This window comes from Columba livia, chromosome 9, assembly GCF_036013475.1.
Source record: "Columba livia isolate bColLiv1 breed racing homer chromosome 9, bColLiv1.pat.W.v2, whole genome shotgun sequence".
NCBI lineage: Eukaryota > Metazoa > Chordata > Aves > Columbiformes > Columbidae > Columba > Columba livia.
In genome coordinates this window covers 8,806,823-8,821,568 of record NC_088610.1, presented here as the reverse complement: position 1 = coordinate 8,821,568, position 14,746 = coordinate 8,806,823, and the positions used below count along the sequence as shown (strand labels likewise).

At 43.3% G+C, this 14,746-nt stretch overlaps 1 protein-coding gene, 1 long non-coding RNA gene and 3 other non-coding genes across 6 annotated transcripts in view; 1 reads left to right on the top strand and 4 right to left on the bottom strand.

The window, feature by feature from the left end:
- Positions 1-746: 746 nt before the first annotated feature.
- On the bottom strand, positions 747-8,210 carry EIF4A2 (eukaryotic translation initiation factor 4A2). The gene is made up of 11 exons (XM_065073782.1): positions 7,816-8,210; positions 6,623-6,668; positions 6,399-6,531; positions 5,996-6,135; positions 4,635-4,803; positions 4,352-4,461; positions 4,082-4,225; positions 3,529-3,666; positions 3,165-3,254; positions 2,845-2,924; positions 747-1,557 (listed from the first exon to the last, which is right to left on the bottom strand). The coding sequence occupies exons 1-11, from the start codon at positions 7,842-7,844 to the stop codon at positions 1,413-1,415; spliced, it is 1,224 nt and encodes a 407-aa protein (XP_064929854.1). The 5' UTR covers positions 7,845-8,210; the 3' UTR covers positions 747-1,412.
- On the bottom strand, positions 3,326-3,451 carry LOC135580356 (small nucleolar RNA SNORA63). Its single transcript, XR_010474875.1, has one exon. It is a non-coding gene; the product is annotated as a small nucleolar RNA SNORA63 (small nucleolar RNA).
- Positions 3,847-4,027, bottom strand: LOC135580363 (small nucleolar RNA SNORA81). Its single transcript, XR_010474882.1, has one exon. It is a non-coding gene; the product is annotated as a small nucleolar RNA SNORA81 (small nucleolar RNA).
- Positions 6,215-6,284, bottom strand: LOC135580366 (small nucleolar RNA SNORD2). The gene has a single exon (XR_010474885.1). It is a non-coding gene; the product is annotated as a small nucleolar RNA SNORD2 (small nucleolar RNA).
- A 64-nt stretch (positions 8,211-8,274) lies between the features above and the next one.
- Positions 8,275-14,746, top strand: part of LOC135580238 (uncharacterized) — a 124,216-nt gene continuing 117,744 nt past the window's right edge. Inside the window, exons 1-3 of one of the 2 annotated variants that reach the window (XR_010474640.1) lie at positions 8,275-8,889; positions 11,741-11,819; positions 13,359-13,466. This is a non-coding gene — a long non-coding RNA (uncharacterized LOC135580238). The remainder of the gene's footprint in view (positions 8,890-11,740; positions 11,820-13,358; positions 13,467-14,746) is intronic. The other variant, XR_010474639.1, reaches the window with a different exon arrangement.

Here is a 14,746-nt window from a genome sequence, read left to right as displayed (position 1 = left end):
GAGTTGTTTCTGTCAGCCCAGGTTACGCTGTTTCGAGACAATTTAGTGGGGCATGTTGCAATAGGAGAAGGGGTGATGGTTTTAAGCTAAAAGAGGGAAGATTCAGGCTCAACATGAAACTTTTTTTTACAGAGGGTGGTGAAACACTGGCCCAGATTGCCCAGGAGTGGTGGTGGATGCCCCATCCCAGGCTCTATGGGGCTCAGAGCAACCTCATCTAGTTGAAGGTGTCCCTGCACATTTCAGGGGGTTGGACTAGATGAGCTTTGAAGGTGACAAAATAATCCCCCTTGTACTAAACCCAAGGCTGCAGGAGGAACCCAGCTCCTGTGTTCACAGCTGTTACCTCTATAAAGACCACAGGTCTTGGTGGTGGTTCAACAACTTTGTGGCAGCATTGGGCCCACCCTTCCAGAGATAAAGGACTTGGCCAGGCCCTGTGCTTTTTCATTAAGTCAGTACTGCATTATTAAACAGGCCACTTCCTACTCTGATGAAAGAGTATTTCAGTATTATAGACACATGTCAATCACCCATGAGCTGTGTCACATGGGCACAGCCTCTGGCTCCTTCACTTACTGGCCAAGCTGAGAATCACATAAAGCCCAGTAACTGATCAAGCTCGGGAGGTCTGGACAGGGAGCAGCTGATGCTACCGCTCTGCATTACTGGAGCTCCATCCTGCCAGGTCACACAGCTGAGCTGCGATCCCCCTCCCCCTCCAGCCAAGGAGCAACTATTCACAATTTAAGTGAATATAGAAGTATTTTATTGAACATTCAAACTTCATTAAGACATGTGCAATATGGCAAATTTTACTGGGTTTAACCCTAACTAAGACAATAGTATGATTGCTTGCTTGCTGGGGCTTAGCAACAGGGTCCAGATCACACTTACCACTAATTAAATACTTTATTGAATAAATACATATGAAACAAAAATGCATTTTAATGCTCTTATAAAAGTTTAGAGATTTTGAAAGGCCTTTCCAATTCAGTCTGAAGTGTAAGTACATACAATAAAGGAAGGTAGGCTAGTTTAACATAATTGGCTGACTTTATACAGCACTTGTATCTTTTAGTCCATAAGTAAATTATTAAATGATAAAGAACATCTAATACAACCACTTCTATGGAACTAGGAAATAAATTTCTAATAAAGAAAAAATTTACAGACCCCATGACTTTCCACCCAACCCCAACAGTCTAACCCTAAAGTGGATAAAGCCAGTGGCTTTCCCCACAAGAGCTCACGACAAAAAGTCGCTTCGCTTATCAAAAATCTGTATTTCTGATCCGTTATGAGCATTGAGACAAGATTCAATATATCCCCAAAGAAAGAAGCACGATGCACGTTGTGAATCGCCTATTCAGCAACAGCGATCACGGCATTCAGACACCTCATCCCAGGGATTAAATGAGATCAGCCACATTCATTGGCATCTCCTCCACTGTAGTATTGTAGAAAGTCTCAATGTCTCGCAGGATCCTCTTGTCCTCTTCAGTGACAAAATTTATAGCCACACCTTTTCTGCCAAAACGACCACCCCGGCCAATTCTGCACAAAAAGAAAAGCACATTTCCACACAAGTTAACTACTCTGATTGGCTTCAAACCTTGGCAAGAGCCGTTCACCAGCTGTTGCTCTTTATCTGCAACTGGCTGGTTTGTGCTCTATTTACAGGGCTTGCTGCTACCAAAGGCACATCTAGGCAGGAAAAACCATCAGTGCCAGGAGTACAGAAGCAGCATCCATCCCATGCAAAGCAGCAGTTACTCTTTTGGCTGCAAAAAACTTTGTCCTTGGTACTTGTCATATGAAGTCCCAGCTCAGTCTCCCCTCTACTCTGCCAACAGCCCCTACCACATGCATCCAGTCCAAACACATGGCATACAAAAAATAAGCCACTATTCAAAAAATCAGATTGTTCCCAAATCAATCCAAACATATCCAGTAATATGGAACAGCACACTCAGCCTGATAATTTTAATTCAATTTAACTGTTTCCAGTAGGAAAACTTACTGGGTGTTTTTTGTTGTTTTGGTTTTGTGTGTTGGTTCTTTTTAAATCAGAAAAATCCAAGCTTAACATTTTTGTATAAGTCCAAGTCAGTCACTAAAGCATCACACTACAGTTTAGCTACACCCACCATCATCAGTTCTACCTTCCCACAGATGGCACAATAAAGCACTTGTAGTCAGCAAGAGGTTAACACACAAAAATGGCTCACAAAACTTAGTGATTAATCACAACACACCACAAAAGGGAGAATCCCACTGTGGAAGAGGAGCCACCAAGAGCACACAGGACATGACCACAGCTGGACCTCCAGAAGCAAGGTAGTCCTGCACAACTGGCTTGCTGGGATGCTGAAGGTCTAGCAGCAGCACTCAGCAGCAACTGAACATCAGTTGGGATCTACTGATGGAGCTCACACTGCTGCTATGCCAGTAACGGCTTTTGTAGGGGCACCCCACAAGCTACCTGACAAAAAGGCAATTCAGGAGCTGGCAACTTCTCCCAGATCTCAGCAACCAATGATTGGCCATCACTGAACTTAGCACACTTAAGTTTTCCCATTGCTTTGTTTTACTGTCCAAAAGCTCTGCTCTTCCTCAGAATCATAGCTGGGCAAGTTAAGGCTAGCTAAGGCTTTTTTAAAGCAGAAACACAAGTAGCTTATTTCCTGTTAGTTTATTAGCAGTTACCATATTAATGGATGCATAACCCTCCTTGTTATTGGTAAGGACTAAATGGAAAACCAGGCAAGGTTCTATGCCCATTTCCACAGGGGCCATGACACTCAGCACAGCTTCACTGCCTAGAGGACAGAACTAACTCACCTGTGAATGTAGTTTTCACGATTGGTTGGCAGGTCATAATTAATCACCAACGACACTTGCTGCACATCAATACCACGAGCCTGAAAAGCAATACAGATTCTTTAATGCAAGTCAAAGGCTTCAAGATTTAACTATTTATCCTGTTTATTTGTTGACCACATGGTTAGTGATGAACTACAACTGTGTAGTCCATAGTGGAGCGTAGTCTTTACTCTTCCAAGAAGCTCCAAACAGTTCAGGCTACAAGAACCTTCACTGAAATATGAAGCTTTTGGCACCAGATTTGATCAGAAATGTGTTTGCTGTAAGATAATACTCACCAGCAAGTCAGTAGTGATCAGGACACGGCTTGATCCTGATCTAAACTCTCTCATGATAACATCCCGTTCCTTCTGGTCCATGTCACCATGCTGTAGAATTAAAAGTTCTAATTACTACAGTTGCAGTACCTCAGACTGATAAATCTTCAAAAACAAAAGCAATGTATGAAACCTAGCGTCCCCACCTGCCTGGGAACAGAGCAGGCAGGGATAGGAGGAAGCACTTTTCTTTAAGCAGGGGGAACGATAATACAGCACTGCACAGCTATATTATAACTTTCCTGCTTTTAATCCAAATTTATGTCATTATTACTTGGTTTGTAGTATGGCATTTCAGAAGTTATGTGGAAGCATCAGTTCTTACCAGAGCTGAGACTGTGAAGTCCCTGGCATGCATCTTCTCTGTAAGCCAGTCTACTTTTCTCCTTGTATTCAGGAAAATAACAGCCTGTGTAATGGTCAGTGTCTCATACAAGTCACAGAGAGTATCCAGCTTCCACTCCTGAACAGAACAAAGGTGATCAGGAAATCAGTCATACCACCAACCATTTAGTACATAATACAAATCCCAAACAAGGAATAAAACTCATAAACAACAACTAACTAAGCATGCTCTAGTATATAATTGTATTCAGTATGACCTGGAAAGTTAGAACAAGACATCAAGCAAAGGTTCTGCATCAACTGTTGCACCAAATCTTCAGACATAGGACACTGGACATTAAGAAAGAGGTCCACCCCAGTCATTTTTGATCCAGTGCATAGTTGTTCTTCTTCCTGCATGGACTCTACTAGCATTATTACAGAAACCAAAGCTCAGCCTTGGTTTCTGTAATTTTAGTACAGTGCTTTAACAAGAAGGGAGGAGAATGTAAACTGAACTCTCTGAGCCAGAGATAAGTCCAACTGATACCAACCTCTCTTTCAACATTAATGTAGAATTGCTTGATACCCTCCAGAGTCAGTTCTTCCTTCTTCACCAGAATACGTATGGGATCTCTCATGAACTTTTTGGTCACCTCCAACACATCCATTGGCATGGTAGCTGATAGCAACACAACCTAGAAGGCATTACCCACTGTCAGCATGTGCCCAGACACCAGTTTTTATTTTGAGAATTCAGCAGTTCTCAGCTACACTGTAATCAAATCCACATCCATCAATTTAACCATGTAAAAGGTTTTTACCTGGATGTTTGTGCTTAGTTTTTGAAAGATCTCATAAATTTGATCCTTAAATCCACGGCTCAACATTTCATCAGCTTCATCCAGAACAAACATTTTGATCCATTTAGGTGCTATTAAAAAAAAAAAAGTATCTCCTAAAGTTTCAGAATATACTAAATACTTCTATTAATGTCACTTTCCAACACAACTCTGCAATTACAGCAAATGCATTACTTAAGCTCTTAAGGGTGTGATATTTATGTTGGAATTTCATAATCAAGAACAAAATCAAGCTCATACTTACAAAGGTAGCGTCTGTTTAACATATCAAACACACGCCCTGGAGTGCCGACCACAATGTGTGGAGCCTCAGCCTGAAGTTTTTGCATTTCATTGCGAACATTTGTACCACCAATACAAGCGTGGCATGTTGCTCCCATGTAGTCTCCAAGGGCCAGAATTACCTTCTGAATCTAAAATAAAACCCTCTGATTAGTAGCAGTTCCTGGTACACTCAAAATTAAGCCCTGTTATCATCAGTGCTTATGGACTTCAGAAGCCAACAGAGCAAGCAAGGATTTTGCAGCTGTAACAGGTGCTAATGATTTTGCCCAAGTGCTTCTTACTGAAGTCATTCACTAGAAAGTTTAAATCAGAGGGGCACTTCAGTTACATTTTTGTCCCTACTAGATGAACTAGCTGAAGTGACTACCACAAATCTGCTATGAAGTTAAAAAGCAGGGCCTTCCAGAAGTGAACTGAAGTTTTGAGCTGCTAAGGCTTCTGAAAGTTAAGCACTGCAGGAAGTTCATACAATAGTGTGCAAGTGCACTGCAATATGCCAGGCTTTGAAACAAGTTTCACCTCACCAACATCTTCAGAGTAAAACAGACACTAAGCATTCTGATGAGAGCATCTTGTTCTGCTAAGCTGCTTTTTGTAGACTTCTTTTTCCTGTCTGATTTAGTATAGTTTTACTTTCAAGAAAAATCTTCACTATAGCACTTGCATCTCAATAGATACTGCTGAGAACAACAGTTAATTGTATATAACCTATTTTCTACTCTTACTTTGAGTTCTGTTCAACATTTCATCTCAAGACCCTACATTACTGATATAAATTAATCCTAAAAACTGAGTAACCTTTCAGTTTGGTTAAACATTCCCACTTGGTAACACAGAATACAAAGCCCTGAAGGTGAAGCAGACATGCAATAAATATCAGTCAGTGAGGAAAATATCACAAAAATAGAAAAACAATCAGTAAAAACAATCAGCGACCACATGTGCACTGCTGTTTTCATGTTGCACAACTGCATACAAGTTCAAATAGCTTCAAAAAGTAGTTTGGTTTCCACTCAGAACACTTGTGCTTTTAATAACAGATCTTGTGTTTTGTTTTTCTGCTGAAGATGCTCCCTAGAACCATACACAGCACAGCAGCAGCTACAGCACACCCTCCACGTACAACAATTTAACTTTTCCAACAGGCAGAGACCTTGTGGGACAGAAGCCAGTTTATATCCCGCATTATTTAACACAAAAAGGGTTCTGAATGGATATCAGCTACAGCCCCTTAAGAAGCCTTTTTATTGTCTCAGTTGTGAAACCTGAAACCTATGCAACACACAAGCAGCTTTTTGTTGTTCACTACACTATCAATACCTGTTGAGCCAGTTCTCTGGTAGGGGCCAATACTAGTGCTTGGGTCTCCTTGAGATCAATCTCCAACTGCTGCAGGATGGAAATAGCAAATGTGGCTGTCTTGCCAGTACCTGACTGAGCTTGAGCAATCACATCATACCCTAAAAAAAGTAGGATACATATTTACTGCTCCCACACAAGTAATTCATGTTGTTAGTTTTATTTTATTCCCTTTGAAGTAAGTGATCAGTATTAATAGTTCTCTCCATTTCAGGTCAGTCCCGAAAGATGGTGTACCATCATATCACTTGTTCAAATAATGACTAAAAAGAGGTATCACCGTTCACTAACAAAACAGTGCAAGCATTTTACAACACTTAGTTATCAGATGTTGATACCACCACCAAATGAATCACCCACGTACCTTTGATGCATGGAATAATAGCTCTCTGCTGAATAGCTGAAGGCTTTTCAAAACCATAAGCATAAATGCCCCTTAGAAGGGATTCTTTTAAATTCATATCATCAAAATTGTCAACAATCTCATTCCAATTGCTCTGCAATAAAGGAAAAAAAAACAGACAATATTAAATCCAACACTTATGCTCATCAGTGATTGAATGTTTAAGTCAGTGCCCGTGTGCTCACCTCAATGACACCATCGGGGTCCATTCCCTCTGGGCCGCCATGGTCTCTGTAACAAAACAGAACAAGCTGTTAGCGCAATGGCAACTAAAATGCAGAAACAAGCTGACACTTTGGCTGCTAAAATCCATGACGTTCTTCCCAGCAGGTGCTTTGGTGTTTTGCCCATTGAGAAAAACTCCTCCCCTCTCCCAACTAGCTTGGACACCACAAACCCAAGTCCTCAGCTCTCAACGTGATACAACAAAAAAGTATTGAAGCTTTCAAGTGAGGCCCGCAGGTTATTTTAGACTGTAGTGAGAAAAATAAGAAAAAAGAAACGCCATAAAAATCCGGCTGAATCACAGGTGAACAGCCTCGCCTGTGAAAAAAGCGAGCCAGCAAAGAGAGGACCGCATGTCCCGGCGTACAGCGCCCCCCTCGCAGAAGGGATCTGCTGCAGGCGGGGCTCCGCACGCCGGGCCCGCCGTTGCGGGGAAGGATGGGGCAATGGCGGCCGCTGCGCACTCGGAGCGGCCTCCGCTGCGGCAGGGGGGGCTGCGGGGGGGGGGGGAGCGGCCTCCCGGCTCCGCTGCGGGTCCCCCTCAGCCCGCCCCGCCCCGCCGCCGGGAACTCTCGCGAGAGCTCCGCCCCTGGGATTGCGCAAAGCGGAGCCTGCGCGGAGGAGGGCGCCCGGCGATCGCCTGGAGGGCCGCGCCCCTCCCCCCCGAAAAAATGGTCTCGCCATCAGCCGGGCCCGCAAACCCGGGGCGATCCAACGGCGGAAGCCGGGCGGGGGGAAATCGGGTGCGGATGAGCAAGAGTCATTAGAAAAAAAATCCTTAGCAAGACACTCACACGTTTTAGTTTCACCTTAGCTCAGAGGATACAATGAAATTTAAAAAAAAAACGTTTTTCTGAGGTGGAGTTTATTAAGAAGTATCACCAAGCCAAAAGCGAGCGCCGAGAACTAGAGCCAAGCCTCTACTGAACCGCGATTACGCGGAGAGACAAGACCGAAACGTCTAGAAGCGGGAGGGGCCGGGGCGCCAGGCGTTGTCTAACCGCGGCGCCAGAGCCCTCAGAGCGCCGTCTCGAGCGCGCAGGCACCTCCCGCACACACACAACCTTCCTTTCCTCTCCCCAGCCGCCCCCACCCACCCCATCGAGCCCCCTCACGAGGAAAGGGCCCGCGGCCTCGGCACGCCGCGCCATACCTGCTATAATCCGCGGAGCCGCCTGACATGTTCCGATCACCGGGTCTGTCCTCAACTGAAAAGGCAAATCCTCCGCCGCGCCCGCTTTATATACCCGCCCCGCCGCCGGACTCGTTTCTCCCTGCTCTGCGCATGGATATACACCTCGCGACACAGCGAAAAAAGCATGAATCGCCCCGAATTGAGCCCTCTTCCCAAGGGGCGCCCCTCATCCCACTGTTCGAGGTGCTCTGGAGAGGGTACCTGAACCACTCGGGGCCACGAGGTCAGGGGAACATGGAACTACTTTTTTCCTCGAGAGCGGAAGGATATTGCACCATTGACGGCGTGACAGCAACTCGCCGCTTCCTCCCGCTCCCCCCCGCCCCGGCCCGCTCCTGCGCACGGGGTTTCCTGCCCCGGCCCCTGCTGCAGCACGAGGGAGGGGAAGCATGGCGGGGGCGGGTGGGGGTTCGGGCCCGGTGGGGCGCGGGGGGCAGGCGGCTGGGCCGAGAGGGGCAGCGAGCAGGCCATGCGCAGCCGATGTGGCGCTTAGAGCGGCTCCCTGTCGCGGCTGCGTTTCCTCCGCCATGTCGGTTGTTTTTAAAGCCCCGGAGTCCGGGGCTGACAAGAGGAGAGTGGCGGGGGAAGGCGGTTCCAGGGCCGCGGGACTCGCCCTCTCCGCCCCACACACAGCAATGGCTCCCTCCCCTGCTAGGCAAAACACACCCTGCATCAGCCCTCCTCACCTGGTGTGGGGCGGGAAGGGGCTGGTTAGTGAAGGGGGAGACGGGGAGCGACGGCCGGAGGGGCCGTGAGGTGCGGGGGGGAGATGATGGCGCCTGAGGGGCCGGGGCCGCCGCATGGGGCTCCCGCCGCTCGGCCCCGGCGGGGTTGCTGTGGAGCCGGGGCTGAACCGTGCGGGTCTGTCACAGGGGCGTCCGAGGTGGATCATTTCTAAAGCGGGTGAAGGCGTTTTGGGAGAGGGGGGCAGGATGGTCCTTAGGGCGCTGAGGAAAACGCGGTGCTGCGATGTGCTGCGGTTTGTAGTGTAGCGGTGTCTGCGAAAAACATCTGTCAAGGCTTGATTTAAAGGTTAGTGCAATCCAAAGTAAAGCAGTAAGGAAAATGTGAATGTGCAAGCCGATTTCAGTGAAATGATCGGAGATGATGCCCAGTGCTTTCATACCGTTGTAGAAAAAAATAAAGATCATTTCAATGCTCTCCTCAGGTTTTACAATAATCTGTTAATCGATATTTCTTATGTAGGCAAATAATATAAATTGTAAGCAATAATTTGTGCCAACTTTAATAGGTTTGTGTGTGTCACTCCTCAAACCTGTTTCCATAGTGATTATATACGAACAAATGGAGACAGCGCTTGAAAAATGCGACCCTTTGCTTTTCTAGAATATTGTGAATTGTCTAGAACCATCTAGAATACCTGTAAAGAGGATCTTTGAGAGACTAAATGTACATCAGCTCTTCCTATGGTAGCATCTGCTTGGGCAATATTATGTGTAGAAATAACGCAATGCTTTTCAATATCGCAGCTAAATTATATAAATGCAGCTGCCCTGTCAGCCCACCCTGATGCTCTCAAGTTTTGTCCCCCCATGCTGGGTGGAAAATACTGAGGATGCTGCATGTCTTTGCAGTTTAGACAGTGCCACAATAACCAGATGAATAGCAGCAGTTTGCATGGATGCATCAACATCTGGTGATAAAAGAAACAGGGTGGACTGAAGAAAGAGCATGAGGACAGGTTTGGGCTGGCACAGTCAGATTTCTTATTAAAAATTACTTCAAGTCTGAATTGAAGAAATAAGACTACTAGATATGTATCTATATATCTTTTTAAAGGATCTCAAACATTTATTAAGCAAGCCGTAGATTTTTTTTAAATTTAAATATTGCAATTAGGTCTTTGTATATTTGCAAACCTGTAAAGGATTCCTTGGTATGTGGGCATTTCAGGAAGGTAACTCATCATTTTCCACAGACTTAAAGCATCTTTTTGAAAAAAATAATCATCTCAGAAACAAGTGTCTAGCTTCTCTTTTCCTCTAAAGAAATTAGTGGTATTTCAGATTACCCGTGTGTTGACAACACTTTAAAAATTTGGTTTGGACAAAAGTAGCTTTTAACAAGGCTTTCCTGGCTTTCTTTATGGATAGTTATAGGAGAAACTGTTCCCTTTGCTCCAACTTGCTGCAAATCTTGTTTTACTCCACTTGACCCAACTTCATCCTGTTCTAAAAATGCCCTAAAACTCAGAAAATGCTGTTTGTTTGTTTGTTTTTACTATTAACTTCAATCAAGAGACAATTTCTACAATTGGTTTTGTTATTTACTGTCTACTGCCAGCATTTCTTTCACTGGGCACTTACCAAGCGCTGCTACAAGCTCCCAGTCACCAGCCCTTATAGAGGAGCTTGAAACTTCCCTGGCTCTGAGGATTTTGTTCATCTGTGATTCATATGGTGCTTCAATGTAAAGGAAAGTCTGTGGGCACATCGGTATCTCCTGTCGCATGGTCGTGGCAGGGTTTGGCAGAGTGTGACAAATCTGATTAGTTGTCCGTGTTATTTGCTCTGGTTCATCGTTATTTTAATCCAGTGCTGTAGAATCAGATAGTTCCCAGTCAGGTGGCCTCTCATCACATGCTATTTGATTTGAGTGTTGGAGATTGAAAATACGAAATTAAGGTTTAAGAAATAAATAATCAGTACTCAAGTTAAAGGAATTCAAATGGGTGTTTTACCTTAAGGGATATGAGGAGAGGAATCCAGTATTTCCTGGGTGAGAATCATCAGCTTGTTTCACCAAATGAAAAGAGGAAAGAAATTTTGTGTCATTAACTTTGTATAAGCTAAGAGTTGGAAACACTGAATCAATCCTTTCTTTTTGTAAAACAAAGTAACAGAAATCCAGGGTTGTCATCCTGGCAATGACCTTAGCTGTACTAGAGAAGACATTTTTGACATTTCATACTCTTTAAAACCTCAGTACCTAAATACAGCATTTGAGGAATATCTCTTTGGCTATATCAGCCATTTCATTTGTGATCTCTTGTCTAATTTGTGTATTTTTAGTCGGGTGGTAGCCATGCTCAGTGTGGTATTACTCGTGTTCTGAACATGAAGCATCATAGTGAGAGCTATCGAAAGGTGAGATTTTGTCACTGAGAAAATCTTGGATTTACACTGGGATTTGCTACAGTCCCCTGACTTTACATCTGATAGAGCTTTCTGGAGCAGTCTCAACTGGAAACTTGCTCCTCAAGGACCAGGTTCATGTTATTAACAGGCAGAAGAGATGCCAAAAAGATACTAAATAACATGTTGGTGCTACTAAAGATAGGATCCACAGCCACATTTATATGTGAACACAATATACTTCAGTAGATGTCTCCCCAAAAGACAATCCTGGTGAGTCATGAGCTCTTTAGTGAGAGTGAGTATAATTATACATTTATGAACAGGGGGTAACAGATGGACTAGCTGGTTTAGCAGCTGGGTTTCCAGTCATTATTCATGCAGATTGAAGTAAAGAATGATGTATCTAAAGAAAGCAGCAGGAGCTGACACCTCCTGAAACTGAGCTCTAGCTGAGCTATTCCTCCTCGTCAATATTCTGGCAAAGGTGATGTCACAGTTTGTGTTAGGAAATTTCAGAAATCTCCTTTTAGAAATCTCATACCATGATTTGAATTTACCATGAACCTGTCATGTACTTCACGGGAAACCTGGAAGATCCCAAGTTCCTCTCCTGCATGTGCAAGTCTGATTCTAGAGTACATACTATGTATTACTTGATTGCCACAGCTAGTAAGGCAAAGAAAGTAATTGGGAGTTTATTCCCAGCAGGTCACATTAAGGATCAAGATGATTTGTTAGGGTGTTGTTAGCGAGAAGTAACGTTTTTCAATTCATCATTCCCAAAGGATCCTGCCTAAACAAAAGCATGCTTCCTCAGCAGCAGGAGTGGATAAGAAAGATTCTGGAAAATCTCCAGGGGAGAGAGTAAGTCCAAATTCCAGCAGTCCCATGTTTGTTATTTAAATACAGTCAGAGGGCTTCATTAATGTTAACTTACTCTTCTTTTTTTTTTTTTCTTTTGTCATACCACAGAAATTACAATATAAACTAAATAATAAGGATGTGTAAGATGCACTGAGAAAGCTTGGGTTTTATTCTTTAGTATCTCAGTGCAATTTGAAATCCACATTGTGATGACTTTAGTACACTAGACTGCTAGGTTTGCTTTGTCATCCTTTTTAAAGGTTATTTTACAACTTTGTTATGCTTTGACAGATATTTCTACTCTTTGTCACTGCAATCAAACTTGTGTTGTGAAATCTCAATGATGTCCTCGTTGAGTCAATTGAAAGCACATCCAGACACAGAATTTTCTCTCCCAGTCAAAGTTTTGTCTCACTGAATAGTTGTGCACTAGGCCAATAAGGAACATTTTCAAAAATGCTGAAATGAGGAGCCAAGCACTATAGAAAGCCAGTGGGATTTAAGTTGCTTTAGTTAATTTCATTGTCCCACATGCTCAGTCTATTCAAGATACTCAGGCTTGTGCAGAAGATATAGGGTGGGTAGGACCCTGTGCTGACCAGCTGACTCACTCATCTGAAATGTATACATGGTGGTTTGTGGCTTGTGCTCCCTAATTGCTTCGAGCACAAGGTCCCAATGAGTGTTGCTGGGTCAGTTTTTCACAGTTTTGCTTCTTAGACTGAGTTCTCTCACTCCCAGTAAGACTTTTACAGTATCACAGTATGTTAGGGATTGGAAGGGACCTCAAAAGATCATCTAGTCCAATCCCCCTGCTGGAGCAGGAACACCTGGGTGAGGTCGCACAGGAACATGTCCAGGCGGGTTTTGAATGTCTCCAGAGAAGGAGACTCCACAACCCCCCTGGGCAGCCTGTTCCAGTGTCTGTCACCCTTACTGAGAAGAAGTTTCTTCTCAAATTTAAGCGGAACCTCTTGTGTTCCAGCTTGATCCCATTACCCCTTGTCCTATCATTGTTTGCCACCGAGAAGAGCCTGGCTCCATCCTCATGGCACTCACCCTTTATATATTTATAAACATTAATGAGGTCCCCCCTTAGTCTCCTCTTCTCCAAACTAAAGAGCCCCAGCTCCCTCAGCCTTTCTTCATAAGGGAGGTGCTCCACTCCCTTAATCATCTTCGTTGCCCTATGCTGGACTCTCTCCAGCAGTTCCCTGTCCTTCTGGAACTGAGGGGCCCAGAACTGGACACAATATTCCAGATGTGGTCTCACCAGGGCGGAGTAGAATGATTTCCTTGATGATATTCATTTGTTACACTGTTTAAGACTAATTTACTTGTTGCTTTTTAAAGAAGTGGCAAAGTTGTGTGAATTCTGTGTTTCAGGTCATTCATTAATCTCCTCTTAGAGTCTGGGACTTAAATTCAGACTTGTAGTCACCTTTGTGCCTTCAGGGGTCTCTATGTTATGTATTTCTTACCCCGGAATAATGAAGTTCTCTATGAATTTTTAAGAAATACGGTTTCTCTTTTATACAGTGGGAAAGTTTTTGTAACCTGCTGCTGAAAGGAAGTGGTGGAAACATTCTGAGGTCTTGGAGGAACCTGGGATTCTCAGCCCTGTCACAGAGGGTCAAAATCTAAGAAGTAAGGAAAGTCAAATACTTCTTATTTTTATAATATGTATGTATAGTTTCATCCAGTGGCCTTTGAACTTGTGAAAAATTTCCCACTTCAGTTAGCATTTTGTTTGGCTTCTAATAATAAAACCCAACAACCTAGTGTTAATTTTAGAAAATCAATATTTCCTTTCTTAGAGCAAGTATGTAAACTAGCATTAGGTCTTTAAATGTGTATGAAGTAAGAAAGTAATCATATGGGATCACTTAATGGCGATCTTGTGATTTTAGTAATTATTCTGGTAATAAGAAGAATATTGGCACAATAAAATCCCAACACAAATACTTGAAATAGAAATAATATACTTTTCTTTCTATTATTTTCCTTGTCATTCAGTCTTCTGCATGCTCTAAAACTCAATAGTTATAGTTTTAGGTCTTGAATGTTCTCCTTGATTGAGTGATTAGATTTTGTCTTGCAGTTTTTAAGGCTTGTAGTCAGGCCCAGGACATGGAGTATCTTAGCTCTGTTCTGTGTTGTCTTAAAGACTTCCAGTGTGACCACAGATGTAATTTTAGCACTAAAATTGAGCAGATGATGTTTATTAGAGACTTGCCATTGACTTTTATTGGAATGAGAGCTCTTTCTGCACTTCAGTTTTCTCTTCTGTAAAGTGGGGATGATGGTGTTTGTCTCAGAGGTTATGTGCAGGGAAATCTTTGAAAAATGTGGAGCTCAGTAATGGTAGATGGCTTCAAAATCTTTGATAGAAGTTACATGCATGCTTTCAGGGTAGAGGTTGTTCTTTCTATTATGAAAATAAAGAAAGCTGGTGAGATTAAGCAGGTGGCAGTTGCTGATAACATCCTGACAGAGTACTGTGTTTACATCAATTTTTTTAAGTCAATTGGAAGACTTCAGCACTACCATGAACTAGCGCATGTCAGATATTTCTGTGACACAGTCTGCCAAGAACTTTTTTTTCCAATTCTGAAAGAAAGGTAAATAGGAGCCTATGCATTCCTTTGAAGAAAACATTTGTCCTTCTGGTATTGGTTAACCATCTATGTGAGTTATTTATTCTCATGGTTATTTGGTTTGGAGTCCAATGACAACGCTTGAGGTTTTTAATTGTTAAGCTGATTCCAGTTGTTGGATTTTTGGAACTGCAACTACAGGCAGACCTATATTCTGTGTTTAATTTTGGGTACCTTGTCTCATTGATGAAGCAGCTGAGTGTTATGTTCTTAGAAGGAGGAACAAATGCATGTGAAACAAGCCGAGATGAAAACACCAAAAAGGCCAAA

What these genes read in the sequence shown, in the direction of transcription:
- EIF4A2 (XM_065073782.1), bottom strand. Translation starts at nt 7,844, where the DNA reads ATGTCAGGCGGCTCCGCGGATTATAGCAG. An exon ending in CCAGAGAACTGGCTCAACAG is followed by an intron (nt 4,804 to 5,995) that starts GTATTGATAGTG and finishes GTTTTATTTTAG; the next exon opens with ATTCAGAAGGTAATTCTGGC. An exon ending in AACTAAGCACAAACATCCAG is followed by an intron (nt 4,226 to 4,351) that starts GTAAAAACCTTT and finishes AATGCCTTCTAG; the next exon opens with GTTGTGTTGCTATCAGCTAC.